The 19535-nt window shown below is 40.8% G+C and overlaps 3 protein-coding genes across 3 annotated transcripts in view; all 3 read left to right on the forward strand.

The window, feature by feature from the left end:
* Positions 1–2646, forward strand: part of LOC131247018 (uncharacterized) — a gene marked incomplete at both ends in the record, with an annotated part of 72777 nt that extends 70131 nt beyond the window's left edge. Inside the window, one exon of the mRNA XM_058247462.1 lies at positions 2086–2646. Within this exon, the coding sequence (XP_058103445.1) occupies positions 2086–2646 (561 nt within the window). The remainder of the gene's footprint in view (positions 1–2085) is intronic.
* Positions 2647–2657: 11 nt separating this feature from the next.
* LOC131247019 (uncharacterized) lies at positions 2658–16069 on the forward strand. The gene is made up of 3 exons (XM_058247464.1): positions 2658–3509; positions 15396–16016; positions 16052–16069. Exons 1-3 carry the CDS (start codon positions 2721–2723, stop codon positions 16067–16069), a joined length of 1428 nt encoding a protein of 475 aa, XP_058103447.1. The 5' UTR covers positions 2658–2720.
* Positions 16018–19016, forward strand: LOC131245918 (uncharacterized). The gene is made up of 3 exons (XM_058245697.1): positions 16018–16763; positions 16869–17082; positions 18118–19016. Exons 1-3 carry the CDS (start codon positions 16071–16073, stop codon positions 18729–18731), a joined length of 1521 nt encoding a protein of 506 aa, XP_058101680.1. The 5' UTR covers positions 16018–16070; the 3' UTR covers positions 18732–19016.
* The last annotated feature ends 519 nt before the right edge of the window (positions 19017–19535 follow it).

The raw sequence follows: 19535 nt of genomic DNA on the forward strand, positions 1-19535 counted from the left end.
TGCAGATGCTCATTGCATCAGAATTCTTTAGAACATGAGCAAAATGTCCTTGTTTTTTTTATTGAATGACCAAAATAACAAGAAAATTCACATATAATTCATGATTTACTAAAACTGAAACTATGCTAGTTAATCTAGTGATTATTTCAATAAAAGGAAAAAGAAAAAAGAAAAATTGAGAATATTTACTTTCTAGAAAATCATCATCACCATCTAAGCCTTGTCCTGACTAATTGGGGTCGACTACATGAATCCTGTTTTGTCATTCCACACTATTGAGAGCCATAATTTCAGTAAGAACATAACTCATTAAGTCTTTTCTTACTACCCCCACCCACGTTCTTTAGAAAAGAAGGAGAAATAAAGCATTTTCACTAATGTAATTTGCTCAGTTTCTTAAAAACGACATAGGTTTCTTTCTCTCTCGATCTCTATCTCTCTCTACACAGTACACACACACACGCACACACACTAGCAGAACATGCACACACATATTCCTTCCCTTTTACCCAGTTCTTTAATAACACTACCCACTGCATACATTTTCCTAAAGGTAAATTAGGTCATTTAATTGGGAAAGCACGATAAAAGTACTATTAATGGATCGTAAACATTGTTTAGAGTATCGCCAACATTACTGCTGATACTTGTAAAAATAGCATTGCTTGAGGGAAACATTGGAAAAAAGTGGAATTTTTCAGTGAGACTTCAGTAGATGTTAAAAGAAACATGTTTACACATGTCAAAATCAAAATTTGTAAAAAACAACTATATACAATGAGTTTTCATTTTATAGAGGCTTAACAATATATTGTCGAAAAAATTAGTATAATATAAATATATAAAATTTGTTGCCAATCAATTGATCGACCAACACTCATTAATATATAAAATTTGCACATTAATTAACAGTGAAGAACATATTTTCTAATATAAAAATGAAAAATTAGGATTTCATCAATTCCCCCCATTTTTCACTTAAATGTTATTTTTTCGCCACAAATCAATGTTATGCATGAGAGTCGTGCATTTACAAGGATTCCATTGCAATCGATACTTCTTCTTTTTTGAAGAGATAGGGTGTTTGTGCATCTTTTGAGGTGAGATTAATCCATGCAGACACACGCAATCACTCACAACCACGTGTATTGGGGTAATGCTGAGTAGGGGAATCGAACCCTCACCTTTAGGGAGCAAACCCACGGTCAAGGCCGCTCACCTAAACCTCATTGGGTCATTGCAATCCATGCTAACATCTGGAAAAAAAAAAAAAAAGAAGAATTTTCGATGGATTTTTCGTCACTTTTGAGCTCTAGCCCATCTTCATTTCAAGTTGACATTTCTCCTCAAATGCAAACTTTCATTCAATAGAAACCAAGAGTGATCGAAATCACCTTAGGAACAAAATTCCAAAAAAAAAAAAAAAAAAACCCAAAAAAAGTGGAGATATTTTTAGGTTTTTGTGATTTGCCCAAATTTCTGCAACTTTTGCCTATTTATGGTTGTTTCTATGGTATTGGGGATATTATCGATGGTATTGCGAATTCCATGGATCTTCTATGAGGGATTCTTTTCAAAATATCGCTGATATTTGGATATTTTTAAACTTTTAACATTTCCGTTATCGCTGACCTAGTGATACTGATAATATTGGCCATATCATCAATATTATTGCCGATATTTGGAATATTGATCATAAGTACCATTCTTTATCTTTTAAGAAAGTTTTCATTGGTTTACTTTTACTTAAGTTTCTGGACTACAGGTCTAAGAATTCAGGATAATGTTCTATTCCTAGAAATGATTTTTAAACATGTGAAATATGGGCGAGTACTGCACATGTATGATTTAATTGGTTTGTAATTCTAGAAACGGCTTGGATAATAGTAATGTTTGAGCTTTCCTAAAAGTTCTTGATAGTTATGGACAGTTTCTGTAACTGAATCTCTTATTGTTTGCAGTTTAATGCATATGATGATGGCTTTAGATGTTGAACCTCATTTATCTTGACTCCTGCTCCTTTGTGTTTTAATGGGAACTTATGATGGTCTATAGGTCATTAATGTTGCATTGTGCATTTTTCAGTGCTGGACAGCAGCTGCACTGTCGAAATACAAGGTGAATCACAGAGAATCACTAGAGCTCGCAAAAGAGCACTTGCATTTTCAGTGCAAGGAGGACGAGGCTGAATCTGTTTATTCAAAATTACAGATGCTGATGAAAAGGTTTTCACACCAAATGAGTGCATCAAAGAATGCTACTGCAATGACTTCCCTAAAAGTCAAGTCAAATGCATCAAGAAATGAAGACATTCTAAGACGGTCATCTAATGGGAAGACTTCGGAATCCATATCATCTGATTCGCAGGAGTTAGAGGAAGGGGAGAGACGAGAGAGCCCTCAGAGGACTTCTCAAGAATGCACATCAGATTCACTAAGAAATGGACACATTCTAAGACAGCTATTAGATGAGAGGACATTCGAATCTGCAGCATCTGATCAGCAAGAGGTAGAGGATGGAGAGATAAGAGAGAGCTCTCAGATTCATAGCTGGCCTGGACGAGGCCCTGTGGAGCGGGAGCAGGCACCTAACTCTGCAAAGGCTAATGAGAATGATGGTGCTAACATGCACCCTTCATCATCTCCATTTCTGAGATCAGGTCTGACAAGTCTTTCTCTAAAAAACTTATTAGGCAAATTGAAAAAAAATTTGCCAGGGGGATGAACAGGATCCTTCGTGAACAACAAGAGGAAGTTCAAGCCTTCCATAAATACAAGGAGAGAGAAAGCGCGAAGCTGAAGAAAGAACATAGGTTGCAATCTGATCTTATTTGCACTGTACATGATAATCCTTTGGTCAGGCTGGATATGCTGAAGATGGTAGATGAAGACTTTGCAAGGAAAATGGATGAACATGATAGGTGGATGGACAATCGCCAGAGAAAACTTGTGGTTAGACATCAAGGTGTAAGGAAGGAGGAGGAGTGGATGAAGGCACATATGTTGGAACAAGTGAAATCTGGGCAATTATCCGAACCATTGGTTGAGGAACCATTGCTTGATTCTGGATTGGGGCAGGATAATATGGACATTTGTGAACATAGTGGAGTTCATGATGTTATGGGAAATAAGGCTCCTATGTCTGGGCCTTCAGAAACAGAGAATGTGAATGTGGTTATGTCAGAACCAGCTCAACTGACAGTGCTGAATGGAATAATGGCTGAAATCCCAGCAAGAGATCCAAATGATGTGGCACAAGGCCTGCCAATTGGAACTGATACTGCCACAGTGCAGTCCAGTGGCAGGAGTGCAGTCACCAGTGAGAGTGATGTGATGAAAGATAAAGTCTTGGGAAGAGGAACATGGGCTGGGTTTGAGCAGCACAGCAGGGCAGCCAATTCCGACAGTGCATGCCTAATATCTTCCACACAGCAGAATCAGATCAATTTGCCTTCCTTACCTCAGTCTCGGACGAATCTTGAGCATGATATTTCTGTGTCATCTCTTCAGGTATGCATTGTCTTACTTTTTATAGGTTGATTGTCAGCTATGCTTCCTGAGTATGGGGATAGGGTATGCAAATCATTGATTATCACTCATTAAATATAATCATTATCGTCATTATCATCATCACCATCATATCCTTTGCCGCAACTAATTTGGGTCCGCTTTATGGGTTCTGTTGAAATATCTCTCCTGCATGACTGTTATTAAAAATGTATAGGAGTGGTATCATGTTTAAGTGTCAGGGGAGGGGAATAGGACAGGAAAAGGGTTGTAAAGAAAAAAGTTTCTTAGGTCTTTATTTGAGAATTGGAGTCGTCTTCTGCCTTTACCTTTATAGAGGACCTTTGAGGGCTCGTTTGGTATCTCTACTCTAAATCTAATAAGAGCTTTTCAAATAAGAGCTACTTTAATGAGCTCTTTTCGTTCTAGCTCTTGTTTTAAATAAGCTTGTTTGGTAAAATCATGTTTCTCAAAATCCAAAAAAGCTCTTATTTGAAGTAAGTACATTTGGTAAAATGTTCAAATAAGAGCTATTTTCAGGGGTAGTTGATGCCATTTTTAAAGATTACAACAACTCCATTATAAGAGCAATCGAGACAGTTGTTTTGGTGGATCTCATCATAAATTGACCATTCCCCAAATGACAAAAGAATGGATGGCTACAATCTTCATACTTTAAGACATTTAGTCCATCCATTATTTCAAACATTAGATGTGAATTGTCCATCATATGGAGCCACCTGTGATGTGAATCATCCATCGTGTGAGCCAAACCTTCAAAGTTGACCGTCCATAATTCAAGGCATATCTTGGATGTGGACCATTTATCATTAAGGGTTGACCTTTGACATGGACCGTCCATTATGTGGGGCCCACCTTGATGTAGGTCACCTATCATGTGGGGTCCACCATCAATGCTAATTTTTATTTATGTGGGCCCCTCAATGTCTACTACCCATCATGTGGAGTCCACATTTGATGTTTCCATTGTGTGGGCCCCACCTTGATGTGGGTTGTCCATCATGTGGGGTCCGCTTTTGATGTCTGCCATCCATTGTGTGGGCACACGTATGTGGATCATCAATCATGTTAGGCCACTTTAGAATGGACCGTCCATCATGCGAGACCTTAGATGTGGACTGTGTATTAGGTGGGGCCCTCTTAATGTGGACTTTCCATCATGAGGAGCCACACTTTGATGTGGGCTATCCATCAAGTGAGGCCCAGTCCGTCCATTATGTGGGCCACCTTGTTATGGACAATTCATTATGTGGGGCCCCACCTTCAATATGGGTCGTTCATCATATGGGCCCACCTTTGATGCCAATTGTCAATCACGTGGGCCCACCTTTGATGTCCATCATGTGGTCCCACCTTTGATGTGGACCATTCATCAAATGGGGCCCACTTAACGTGGATTGTCTATCATGCTGGGCCACCCTTTGATGTACTCCATCCATCATGTGGGGCCCACCTTTGATGTGAATTGTGCATTATGTGGGCCCACCTTGATGTGGAACATTCATCATGTGAGGGGCATCTTCAATATGGGTCGTTCATCATGTGGGTCCACCTTTGATGTCCACCATCCATCATGTGGGTCCCACATTTGCTATAGATTGTCCATCATGTGGGGCCTACTTGATGTGGATAGTCCATCATGCGGGGGCACATTTTGATGTGAGCCATTCATCATGTGGGACCCACCTTTGATGTTCACCATCCATCATGTGGGTCCCAACCTTGTTGTGGACCGTCCATCATGTGGGGCCCAACCTTCAATATGGGTCGTTCATCATGTGGTCCTATCTTTGATGTCAACCTTCCACCATGTGGTCCCACCTTCATTGTTCACTGTCCATCATGTGGCTCCCACCTTTGATGTGGACCATCCATTGGGTGGGGCCTGCTTGATGTGGATCATCCATCATGTAGGGCCACACTTTGATGTGGGGCATCCATCATATGGGGCTACACTTTGATGTATGGCATGCATCATATGGGGCCCACCTTGATGTGGACCATTTATCATGTGGAGCCCCACCTTCAATGTGGGTTGTTCATTATGTGAGCGCACCTTAGTGAGATTGTAAAGAGAAGAGAAGAGGGCAAGATGGGAATTACGTAAAATGTTTACGGACAAACTTGTCCAAACATTAGTCTAAAATGTCTATCTGCTTAAGCTAAATAAGCTCTTAGTGAAAAAGTGACTTCCCAATCACTTATTTTTTTAGAGCTTTTTTTCGTAGTTTCTGAAAAATTAAGTGATAAAATTAGTGCTTTACCGAACAGTATATTTCCAAAATAAGAGCTATATATATATATTTTTTAAAAAAAAGAATAAGCAAATAAGCTCTTATTAGTAGAGATGCCAAACGGCCCCCGAGTGTCATATAGCCATTAAGTTTTGTAGACGAGAACTCAAACCACTTTCTGTCAAAGTGATTGTTTCTGGTGGACGGCGCGCGCGAACATGATTTGTCTCAAAACTCTGTTGCGTAATGCCCCATCTGGATACAACTTTGATTTGAAGTCATTGTATTTATAATCTTTTATCCTGTTATGTAAAGGAACCTGATCCATTCAATACTAAGTAGATTATAGGTTTGGTTGTCCTGTTATGTAAAGGAACCTGATCCATTCAATGCTAAGTAGATTATAGGTTTGGTTGTCCTGTTTACTTTTGAATTTAAGTTGGTTCCATTTATTTATTTATTTATTTATTTTTCTCGTTTGGTTACTATTTCTAGAATGGAATACAGTGAAATCACTGACATATATCTCTGATATCTGTAGATAGGATCTCCCAATCCAGGAGATTTGGGTTGTCCATGATGTAGGACCAACTTTGATTGCCTGTTCCCCCAAATATATACTCTAATATGATGATCCTAACTATCTGATCAATGGACAAAAGATGGATGGAACATTTGTATTATAATAGGAAAGGTCCGATACGGATAGACTGCCCATCATGCATATCAAAGGTGGGCCCACGCGACGGGTGGTTTAGATCACTGATTGTTCGTTCCTAAAATATTAAGTATGAACCATCTATCTCCTACATGGTGTGCTGTAAAGGCTATTATGGGGCCATAAAGGCTGTTATGTAAAGGTAACAGTGGTAACCATTACACATTATGGGGTCATAAAGGCTGTAACAACCTTTATGGAGAAAAATGACTCGTAAAAGCCGTTATAGGTCCTGTAACGGCCCGTTACGGCTCCCGTAAAGGCCATATAACAGCCCTCGGTAATGGTCCATTACAGGGCTGATACATGTTTTTCGTTTTTTTTTTTTTTTTTTTTTTTTTTTTTCAGAAAAAAAAAAAAAGAGAGTAACTCTGTAACACCCCATAGTGCAAAGGTAACGGTGGTGGCCGTTACAATCACCGTTACCATTACGGAATATCTCCTATCCATTGTTCTGATGGTTAGGATTATTAGATTGGAGTGATTTTTGGAAGGATGGGCAATCAAAAGTGGGACCCACATTAAGGATGGTCTAGGTTAATGAACAGACCTCCTATAATAGTAAATAGGGTCCGTCCGTTTTCCCATACATTGATTGGGTGGAAAGGATCATCTAGTCCAAGTGATTGTTGGGAGTGATCAAGAATCATAGGTGGACCACACATGATGGATGGCTTGTATCACTTATTTGAACTTTTTGTAGTATAGTACATTTGGACAATTCATTTTCCTAGCATTTGATCAAATGGTTAGGATCATCATATCAAAGTGACTGATTGAGATGGGTTGGCAATTCAAGTTGGGGCCCTAGTAATGGATGGTGTAGATCAATGATTGGAAGTCTGTTGTAATAATATAATATTGTCTATTTTCCCATCTGAATGGATAGTTAGAATCATCAGATCAAAGTGATCTTTTGAGAGAGGTCGGGATAAAAAATAGTATGCTTATGATGGATGGTCTAGATCATTGGTTGGACCTTTTCTACTACAGTAAATATGGAACATCCATTTTCCTAGCTATTCATTGGATGGTTAGCAAAATCCGAATTGAAGGTGTGCTTCACATGAAGGATGGTCCATATCATTGATTAGACGTTTTCTAGTATAGTAAATGTGGACCATATGTTTCCCGACCATTGATGGATGATAATGGTTATCCTATCAAAGTGATTTTGGGAGATGTTGATATTCATAGGTGGGTCGCAAATGGTGGATGGTCTAGATCATTGGTTGAATTTTTTCTTGTAATAAATTAGGACCATCCATTTCCTATCCATTGGTTGGATGGTACAATCATCACATCATACGGGTCAGCAATCACATGTGGCCCTCATGTGATGAGCGTTCTAGATTACTAACCACATTTTTTTCCATTAAATGATATGGGCTGTCCATTTTCTATCAATTGATTGCATGGTTAGGATAATCATATCAAAATGATTTTAGGAGGGATAAAAAATCAAGGGGCACACCACATGATGGACCTTTCCTACTATAATAAATATGGATCATTCATTCCTTATCCAGTGATCGGATGGTTAAGATTATCCATCAGTGATATGGACTGTCCATGTGGGGCCAACTTTGATTTGCCATCCCTCCTAGAAATTACTTTTAATTATTGATTGATCCAATCCATGTCTAGGAAAATGATGGTTGATGTTGGTCATATAGAGGCCCGATCAATCTAGACCGTCCTTCATTTGAGGCACTCCTTTGATTGTAGATCTTTCTCAAAAGTCATTTTGCTATGATAATCTAAGCATATTTTGGATCAACAATCAAGGGGGGACCCCACATGATGGACCTTTCCTCCTATAGTGAATATGGATCATTTATTCCTTAGCCAGTGATCGGATGGTTAAGATTATCCATCAGTGATATGGACTGTCCATGTGGAGCCAACTTTGATTTCTGATCCCTCCTAGAAATCACTTTTAATTAATGATTGATCCAATCCATGTCTAGGAAAATGATGGTTGATGTTGGCCATATAGAGGCCTGATCAATATCTTGACCGTGCTTCATTTGAGGCCCTCTTTTGATGGTAGATCCTCCTCAAAAGTCATTTTGCTATGATGATCTAAGCACTCCTTAGACAGTCTATCTTTATTTTACTCGGAAAGATTGAATAAATGATGTGTACCATTCCTCATGTTGGCCCAACATTTTATGGACAATACCTCTTGAAGTCACCTTGATTTGATGATCCAAACGATTCGGTCATGGATAAGAAATGGAGGGTCTATATTGTTTATAATAAATGTCTCAATCAGTGATATGGACCGATCCTATTCAACAAATCATTGGCTTGGAAAGTGGAAAACCCATGTTAATTATAATTGAGAATCTCTGATCATTGATCTGGTCCATCAATCATGTGGGCCCATTTTGATTGCCATCTCTTCTACAAGTAGTGTTCGAAGTATATGTATTGCTACAAGTTTTGGTGGCTAGGGATACGGAAACAATATTGTTATCGCTGAGTCCCAAAATGCAGGGAAGCATTGTGGAAACATGGGAAAAACGGTAGGATTTTTAATTGAAACTTCAGGAGATGCTAAAATACACATATTTGCATATTTATGAATCAAATAATAGTGAAAAGACAGATCTTTGCATATTTAGGAATCAAATAATAAGTTTATTGTTAATGAGACCTAAAAGCATGTATTGTTGACACAGGGAAACATGGGGAGAATGGTGGATCCATCCATGCATGCACATATATACATACAAACACACTCATGATCCATCCATGCGTGCGTGCATGCACGCGCACACACATACACACATCCATGTATCCATCTAAGCATCCATGCATGCATACATATACACACATACAAACATGCATTTCATCATACAACCATGTGTCCATAAAAAATTTGAAATATATATATATATATATATATATATATATATATATATATATATATATATATATATATATATATATATATATATATATATATTAATAAACAAACTTTTGGAGATATTGATAGATTGGCGACGTTATCGAAATATTGCCGATACACTAGCGATACAAGTGACACCTAGAATTTATATAGTTGAAAATATTGGTGATATCAATACATTGGTGACACGAGACATCTGGAATTTACACAGTAAAAAATATTGGCAATATCAATATGTTGGCAATACTTAGTGATATAGCGTCATTACCTGGAATTTCCGATACTACCAGCGTTATTGATATCACTACCAATGTTATCGGTATTGCCGAGCTGGAGACCTAGATAATATCGGGATACTCCCAACAATTACTACCAGCCAACTTGAATAGATGATCCTAACCAGCCAATCAATGGGAATTAATGGTGTGTACTTATTGTGATAGAGGTCTAATAATTAATTTGAACCATCCATGATGTGCCTTAGAGAGGAAAGGGGTAGGGGTAGAAAGGTCATTGGTGGAATGACTAAAGACTAAATATGATTAGGTACTCATAACTCAAAAATAATGAATTATGCAAATATGCAATATATAATGTCTTAAAATTAATATAAGTGTTCCAAACTGTTGCAGGATCTTTGTAACTAGGTCTTGCTCCCTCTCGCTTCCTACCTATTTATACTTGTTTACATTTTGAAAGAGACACTTCCCTACTCCTGCACCTGAATTTGTTGTCGCTTCACTTCATGTTGTGTGCAATATAGTTCAAAACCATTGTGATAAATATCGTTGAGATTTTGAAATTCTCATGACATTTTCGCGGAAAATTGATCAATGATATTATCACTAGAATATCGCAAGATTTTCATAATCATGGCTGTTTTTTTTTTTTTTTTTTTTTTTTTTTTATTTTAAATTTATTTAAATTTCCTCACTTTATCGCAAATTTATTGTGATTTTAATGAAATAAAATTATTAAAGTTTAGACTAATTCATTTTCCTATACTTTAATTTTTAAAACTATTTATTAATTTGTAATAAATATTTTTAATATTTTATTTTCAATGATATTTTGCTGATACTATCGTGAGAAAAACTTCAAAATCCAACAATCTCCCGAGAAATTCCCATGCCTTGAATTTCTGAAAACGAGATCAATCACTATGTTCCAAACACCTTTTTCTAGCATAATGAATTTTGCTCTAATAGGTTATTTTTGTAATCTGTAGCGTAGATCCATAATTGAGCCATCCCAACGGGCCCTTAATCTTGTCTAAAATGATTATTTGTAACCTGATTCAAGTTTGTAAGTGCTCCATACAATCCTGCTAATTCCTGCCAATAACTATCTTTCAAGAAAATGATGAATGTTCTCTGCTGAAGATGGTGGTATGCTTATTTGATGCAGGACATGAAAATTTAAATATACTATGCAAGATTCCAGGTTTTAGATCTTAGATCATACTAGTTCAGAAACAATCACACCAAATTCCACATCCTACAAAAAAAAGTCAAGCATTCAACCGGGGGAATCTATGCAGGTCCAGGCTTACACATGCTAGGGCCGGATCAATTAAAGTTATAGGCCAAACAATGCTCGAAGGAGAGTAAATTCATCTACACATGCATAGAAATATTTCCCCAATCCAAGGGATTCACCGGTTTCAATTCAGGGAACCCTAGGGTTAGAAAAAAGGGCAAAGAAATTGGAATTTAAGACAATCTAGGGTTAGGGTTAGGAAAACCAAGTAAGAGAGGAGTGAAAGAGAGGATAGAGTGAACCTGAAGCCAGCTCACGCGTGTGGACAGCAGGCGAGGCTTGACGCACGTGCGCTGAAGGCTGTCCGCACGTGCGTGGGGCCCACGAACCCAAAAACCCCCAGCTAGGGTCTGGTCAGCCAGGGCTGGGCCACACAACCCCCAAGTTTCAGCCCGATCCGAGGTCTGATCCGCGCGTGGTGCTCTGCCGAAGTTTCAACCTTCTTGTAGGGCTGGATCCTGGAAATCTGTTGCAGAGAAGGATGGACTGCAAAATAATGATAGATTTAAGGATTGAATGACTGTAGGAAAAAGCGAATATGGATGGTAGGAGATGGGGGCAAATCAGGCTAGGTGTGGCTTCGCACCAGGGTAGTAGCCCTTCGTAGAAGGGAGGTCACACCCAATTAGGCTTTCACAACTTAGAGAGGAGCAGGAAAACGCAGAAATTTTATTCCATTCATTAATGAGAAAAAAGACTACAAGGGGTGCCTATTTATAATAAAATCCTATATCCCAAAACTCGTGCTATGTGCGCAACCTATTACTTAAAGACGAAGTAAACCACAAATAACAACTAATCAAAGTAATCTAAACTGTCCATGATGTTCTTAATAACACTAATAACCAAAACTAAAAGTACCAAATTGTTTGGAATGGTGGGCCACGATCATGAGAACCCATGGTGGGATTCACATGACGATCGGGTCCACTTCAAGGAACCAAAATGGAGTCTTCTAATTAGGAGGCCCTCCCTGGACGTTGTCTTCAATCCATATCGATGGTGGGGCTCTCCTTGCGTACTTTCGTAGGGGGGCGTGCGTGTGCGCATGATGTCCGTGCGTGTGCGCATAATGTCCCTATCAACTCTCTCCGGCTGCAAAGATTTCGCCACCAGTGAAACAAAACTCCTAAACCGCTCCAAGATGTCAGGATCAAGTCTCTGAAGCTCCTCCTCAGTAAGCCACGTATTGTCTGAAGTTGGGTGTGACTTCCACTTGACTAGGAACTTTTGAAATCCGCCATCCGACGTCAATATTATCTGATGGATCAGGATATCCTCTATCTCCTCTCTAGGTGTGGGAAGGGTGGGTATAGGAGGTAGAGGATGAGAAGAAGGGTCAGGAAGAGGCAATGGATCAAAGGACAGGTCTGGAGAATCAGGATGGTTGGGCGAAGGGTTGGACAATGTATCAGTGGTCCCCTGAAAAGCAACTAGATCCTCTATATTGAATGTGAAACTTATTCCCATGGAAGGTGGAAGATCTACCACATGCATCGAGACTGTTTTGTTTTATAATTTTGAATGGTAGAGTGCTATGCGCGTGTAATTTATGAACAACCCCCTGAGGCTACTGCTCGGGCCTGATGCAGACCATCACAGAGTCCCTACATTGAATTCCTTGAAACGTTTATGCTGGTCTACAGAAAATTTGTAATGTTCATTACTAGTAGTGATCTTTCGCTTGATTTCTTGATGCAATAAATGAATGTGATACGCAAAGGACTCTGCAGACTCTGATGGCCTATGGGACAGTGACATAGGGACAAGATCAATAGGCTTCCTAGGTTTATACGTCCCAAACTGAATAGGAACAACATCACACGAAAATGTGTCTTTATATGATCCAAACTGAATTAGAGCATGACAGCGGTGTGAGACTAGAATGAGAGTTTCGTCAACCGAAGATACTCTATAGGGTTGAGGATGGGCTTCAAGTTTCAAGCCCAGACAGCTCGCAGTGCCAGTTGATGCTACATTGGCACAACTATCGCTATCCACGATCATCTCGCAGCTCTTATCACCACATTTTGTGTTAGTATCGGTGATCGTGTTGCGGCGTCAATCGTCGGTATTCTTTGCTTAGGCAAAGGCGCAACGCATAACCGCAAAAGTTGCAGACTCTTGCGCTCCCTCTTCCTCATCACTAGGGGCTTCTGCTGGCTCATATTCTTCCTCCTCACCGTTACTTTTTGGGGGCACTACTTCTATTTGCCTCTCAATAAGGAACACCTTGGTGCCCTCTTTTGTGCCAACACTAGTGGGCAAAGTGACCAAACCCCTGACATCTAAAACACCTACTCGCCTCGCTTCTACGCAAGCTAGATCTGACAACTTTTTTATCCTTATCATCCTTGGGCCTAGACTGAGAGCTGCTGGAAGGCTTATACTGATATTCAGTGCCAGGTTTATCCCCAGAAGGGTTAGCCTTAGCGCCAGAATCACGAGACTCAAACCGCCTCCCCATAGATGCTTTGAGGTATTGCTCGACCTCCAACACTACTTGATACATCTGTTCAAGAGTGTCAATCTCTTTGGCGAGCAACTCTCTCCTAATGTTAGAATGGAGGCCCGTCTTAAATCGAGCAAGAGTGAGTACGGGGTCCTCATTAACTTCATAACGGGTCAAGTACTCTTAGAACTTTTCAATGTATTCAACAACACTCATGGAACCTTATTGAAGAGACTGTCATTCCTCAACTAACCTCAAGTGATAAGAAAAAGGGAGGTATTTTTCATTAATAGTTTCTTTCATTTTTCCTCAATGGACTATTGGGAGCTTCCTTGATCTTTCTTTCTTTCGCTCTACAGTAGCCCAAAACCTTTTTGCTTAGCCCACAAGCTTCATCTTGGCGAATCGGACTCGACGAGCATCTGACATATTATACTATTTAAAATAGTGGTCTATCCGCCAACCAATATAAAAAAATGTTAGGGTCCAAGTGGCCATCGAACGTGGGGGCATCTACTCTAACTCCTTTGAGGAGTTGTACATCGGGGTCATAGTGGTCTTAATGTCCCTCACGGGGTGTGTGCACATGTGTGCGCCCATAACCGATTCCTTGGCCACCTCCATTTCTTGGTCTATCCTCTTGACCACTTGCCTGAGATTGGGCATCTTCCCCAATAGTGGGCTTTGCCCGGGCGGAGGTCTCTAATTGGGTAACGCGCACATTAATTTGTTCAAGGCGATGGTCAATACGTTGTTCCAAGCGCTTACCCAAAGACTCAAACTGCCGGGTTAGGTTGTCCATTGATTTTTGTGATTGCTCCATGTTTAGCGTAGGGTGCAAACCAAAACCGCGACCAGTACATGTGGGCATACAAGTACTCCTCAACTTAAAGACCCTTTGACACAACTATATGTGTCTAAATGAGACTAGATGATCCTACAAGACCCTATGATGAGAGTTAATGCAAACCAAACGTGAATAGACCAAACCCCTAACATGCAATGCATTCCCCTATAAGAACCCTAAGCTCTGATTCCAAATTTGATGCAGGACATGAAATTTTAAATATGCTATGCAAGATTCCAAGCTTTAGATCATGCTAGTTCAGAAATAATCACACAATATTCCAAATCCCACAAAAAAAGTCAAGCATTCAACGAGGGAAATCTATGCGGGTCCAGGCTGACATATGTTAGGGCTGGATCAATTAAAGTTATAGGCCAAACAATGCTCAAAGGAGAGTAAATTCATCCACACATGCACAGAAATATATTCCCAATCCAAGGGATTCACAAGTTTCAATTTGGGGAACCCTAAGGTTAGAAAAAAGGGCAAAGAAATTAGAATTTAAGACAATCTAGGGTTAGGATTAGGGAAATCAGGTAAGAGAGAAGTGAGAGAGAGGATAGAGTGAACCTAAAGCCAGCTCGTGCATGTGGACACCAGTCGAGGCCTGACGCACATGCATGGGGCCCACGAACCCAAAAACCCCCAGCTAGGGTCTGGTCGGCCAGGGCTGGGCCACACAACCACCAAGTTTCAGCCCGATCCGAGGTCTGGTTTGCGCGTTGTGCTCCGCCGAAGTTTCAACCCTCCCGCAGAGCCGGATCTTGGAAATCTGTTGTAGAGAAGGATTGGCTGCAAAATAATGATAGATTTGCAGATTGAATGGCTGTAGGAAAAAGTGAATATGGATGGTAGGAGATGGGGGCGTATCGGGATAGGTATGGCTTCGCACCATGGTAGTAGCCCTTCATAGAAAGGGAGGGTTTTGCAAAATCTGCTCACGGTCTCCCAAAACAGCATTCTGTCAATTTTGCTATAGGAATTAGGATAGTCATATAAATAGCAGAACAGGTGATATTTCAGCTGCATTGCAGAGATGGGTGTGAGCATGTTCATTTGCTTCCACAATGTTGTTGTCCGTTCTATTCATATTTGGTAGTGCATGCTTCTCTGGAGGAAACCAGTTGAATGCCCATTCTGATTTGTTTTGTACATGACCAGGTTCCCTCCATTGACCACAACGAGCCAACTGTATCTGGTGCAGTGGGGAGTGAAGAGACACGTGGATGTGAAGGGCACAGTTCTCCCCAACCAATTGAGGTTGCATTGCCGCAGCCAGCTGATGCCACATCCTTACAAGTCGAGCAGTCTAATGATAATGTCACAGTCTCGCAGCTTGTTGTGCAGTCGCAGCCGCCCCAATCGGAAGATCCCTCGATCTGTCACAATCAGCCTATCAGACATTCAGAAAAGGAAAATGAGCACGACCTAAGTAGATGCAGTTCTCCCGAACAAACTGACATGGCAACACAACAAGCAGTTGAGGTCATACCTCCACGAACCGAGGAATCTAACCATTCGGTTTCACAACCTGTTCAGCTTGTTGTGCAGTTGCAGCCACCCCAATCAGAAGATCCCACGATCTGTCATAATCAGCCTATCAGACATTCTGTTGTGGAAAGTGAGCATGAACTAAGTAGAAGCAGTTCTTTCCAACAAAATGACGTGGCAATGCAACAAGCAGTTGAGGCCATACCTCCACGAATCGAGCAATCCAATCATTCGGTTTCACAACCTGTTCAGCTTGTTGTGCAGTTGCAGTCACCCCAATCGGAAGATACTGTTGCGGAAAGTGAACACGAGCTAAGTAGATGCAGTTTTTCCCAACAAACTGACATGGCAACGCAACAAGCAGTTGAGGCCATACCTCCACGAACTGAGCAATCTAACCATTCGGTTTCACAACCTGTTCAGCTTGTGGTGCAGTTGCAGCCACCCCAATTGGAAAATCCCTTGATCTGCCATAATCAACCCATCAGACATTCTGTTGTGGAAAGTGAGTGCGAGCTAAGCAGATGCAGTTCTTCCCTACAAACTGACGTGGCAACGCAACAACCAGTTGTGGGCATACCTCCACGAACCAAGCAATCTAACCATTCGGTTTCACAACCTTTTCAGCTTGTTGTGCAGTTGCAGCCACCCCAATCGGAAGATCACTCAATCTGTCATAATCAACCTATCAGACATTCTGTTGTGGAAAGTGAGCACGAGCTAAGTAGATGCAGTTCTTCCCAACAAACTGACATGGCAATGCAACAAGCCGTTGAGGCCATACCTCCACAAACTGCACAATCTAACCATTCGGTTTCACAACATGTTCCTCCGCCATCAATGTCTATGCTAATGGGCATTCCTCCTGTGGCATATCCTGAAAGCACTGGAACATCACCATCATTGACTATTCATCTGCCACAAACTTATCCTGTGGCTTCCCGGCAAACTTCAGTGCTCCGCCCTAACCCCCTTCAAAATGAGTTAGCGAAATTGCGCAAAGAACAGGAGCACGTCATCAAGACCCATGAAGATGAGGTATGATATCCGTCCTCTTTTAACTGCTGTTTATATGTTAATTGTTGCAGAACTATTACTAATTGAATATTTTGTATCCAATTTCCTTTTCTGTTCGATGAGTAGAAAACACGACTAATATCAGAACGCGAGAGGGAGATCGAAGAGGTGTGTAGGAAGTATGGTGGCTTAATCCAGAATTCTGAGACCGCATGTCTACGGCAACAGAAGGCTCTCGAGACATGGATTAGCAAGGTCAATCTTAACCTGATGTTGGCGGAGGCACTCAAGTTGAAATTTGCAGATGCCACCAATCCAGGCTGCACACCACCAAGGCAAGGTATCATCACGTCTTTTTTGCCCCTTATGCTTCGTGTATAAAATTAGAGATCATCACCCCACCATCTCCAAGGCTGAGAGTTGGTATACAAAACCTGCATTTGCATGCATCTCTCTTTATATGTTTTCCCTACATTTTGCATGCATGCGTTTGTGTGCAGGCTCAGACACCTGCATGGATATGCCTTTTGTATTTTGTTTTTTTTCTTTCCTTTTCTTTTAGGAGTTCCTAACAATTGGATTGTTCCAAAAGAGGAAAAAATAAGCCTTGGTTTGTGCTTCATCTTAACACCTGGTGTTGGTGAGCCCAGATTTTGGCTGGTCTGGTAGAAGCTTCTTTTCCAGCAAGGATTCTGTTGGTACCAGTCCCAAAATGAAAAACTCAGTTTCAGATACGGAAACAGGCAGGCCCGAAATTTAGTGCTACAAGGTGGAACCCTTACACAAATGCTTGTTCTTGTGGAACATTCTAGATGATGGTAACCCCCCACCAATGCCCCAACTTGCCCAACTATTTATCAGTATCCAAAACAGTTTTTAAAAGGATGCCCATTAAGTTTTTGGCCAGCTGACCAGTTTCTAACATCTTTGCTTGGTGGAGTGTGATTATCGCTGGAGAATCTTGCTCTAGGAAGGTTAGAAACATTTCCAGCTGGAATTGGGTCTTTGTTTTAGTTTTAAGAATAAGGGTAGGTCTAGAATTTAAATAATATCAAGGGAGGAAACTAAGGGTTTTCCTGGATGAATGAAAATCTCTCCGCTTAAGAACTCTCTAAGTTCATTGAGCTTTTCAGTATTTGTATGCCTGACTGTTCCAGAAAGAAAGAAAGAAAGGAGGATAAAAAAAAAAAAAAGGAAAGAAAGAAAAAAAGGAAAGAAAAAAGATTTTTTAAAAAAGGAACCTAGTTCTTAGTGTAAGGTTAAAGGCATCTCTCTCTCCATGGAACCCTCTTCCATAGAAATTAAAATGGAGAGTTTCCATCATCACCCTTTATTTTTCATGCAAAGGAGTTTCAATGACTTTGTTTCTTTCCAGGGACACCTACTGTCAGGCAGCAGTTTCCTATACTGCCCTTGCCGCAAACTGCGCAGAGGCCTCCACGTGCCCTGGGCCCACCTGTACAGGTTGTTCATCACCCCACCGACCTTTTCTCAGCCAACCCAGCTGCTCCCCGCTTCAGACCACCAATGCCTCCCACCATAAACCTCTCCATTGGAACTGAACTGCGGGCTCCTGCCCCACATCTCCAGTACTTCAGGTCCACCTCCATCCTATCACCCAATCACTTTCCTCAGCCAAGTGGGATCCCAAGTCAACCATCCCCAAGTGTCCTGACCACAACATCACCCCTGCCTCTGCCCCTTCGGTCCCTCCCTTCCCATCCTTTGGGGACTTTTAGTGGGACCTGTTTGCCGAATAGTTCCATTGCATTTCCAGCCTTCCACAATCCCTCTCTATCTGCGGTTGAGCCACGTGTGGACTTCAACATCCACTCTGGAATGAACCTGCCAAACCAACTGCGGATGGCAGAAGCAGGCTCGGGAGTTGGCTCCTTGGTTCCACCCATTACTACAACACCAGGCGGCAACGGTATGGGCAAAGCAATTCATTCTGCAACTGAGGTTGTTTGCTTGTTGGATGATGACTGATGGGATCTGAATTAGTGTCTTTGTAAATATCTTGTAAGTATATACTGAAAATATAGTTCACACCATCGTTTGCATTTCTGGTCGTTGCTTACCCAGGAATTTTTCATCGATGGATTTCTGTGAAGCTGGGTGCATTTGTCCTACTGCAAAAAACCAAAAAGTGAAAAATGAAGTTTTAGGCTATACGTCTTTTACAGGAATTCAATGAAAATTCTTTGGTTGTACTCCACTTTAAAAGTCGCAATTGGTTAGCAATCAAAGGATATAATCATGTGTTGTTGTTGTTGTTGTGGCTGAGAGGTATTGAGCTATGTGCTTTTAGTCTGTAGTTTTTTTTTTTTTTCGTTAAATTCTCTTTTTGAGGACATGGCCACGGGGAATTGCATGCTTACTGGGCCCCTGATGATATGTTATCCTGGGGTTTTAGTCTGTGCAATTGGGCCTTTTTAGTTGATCCAGACCACAGTTTAAAAATGGAAACCTGACTCAGACGTTCACCCGGGTCGACTTGACTCAGATATTTTATAATCAGGGGTCTTTACCACAAAGTTCATCAGGAACTGCCGGTTTTGCCAAATAATGCCCTGACCTTTTTGAGTGCTTATGGGCATGTGAAATGATTATAATGCACTCACCTTGTTCTTTTCTGAAAGAAGTGACTTAAATATCTTGTTTATGACATCCGATCTGTCCAACAGTTTCACCCTGCCCTGATGTATACATTTAAATAATTAGGTCAATCTAATCGTTAGATAGGCCGTGTTTTGCGTGGTGTTGACGCAACCTACTTGATAGCTGGATTGG

The sequence above is a fragment of the Magnolia sinica genome, chromosome 5 (genome assembly GCF_029962835.1).
Source record: "Magnolia sinica isolate HGM2019 chromosome 5, MsV1, whole genome shotgun sequence".
In the NCBI taxonomy this organism is placed as follows: Eukaryota; Viridiplantae; Streptophyta; class Magnoliopsida; order Magnoliales; family Magnoliaceae; genus Magnolia; species Magnolia sinica.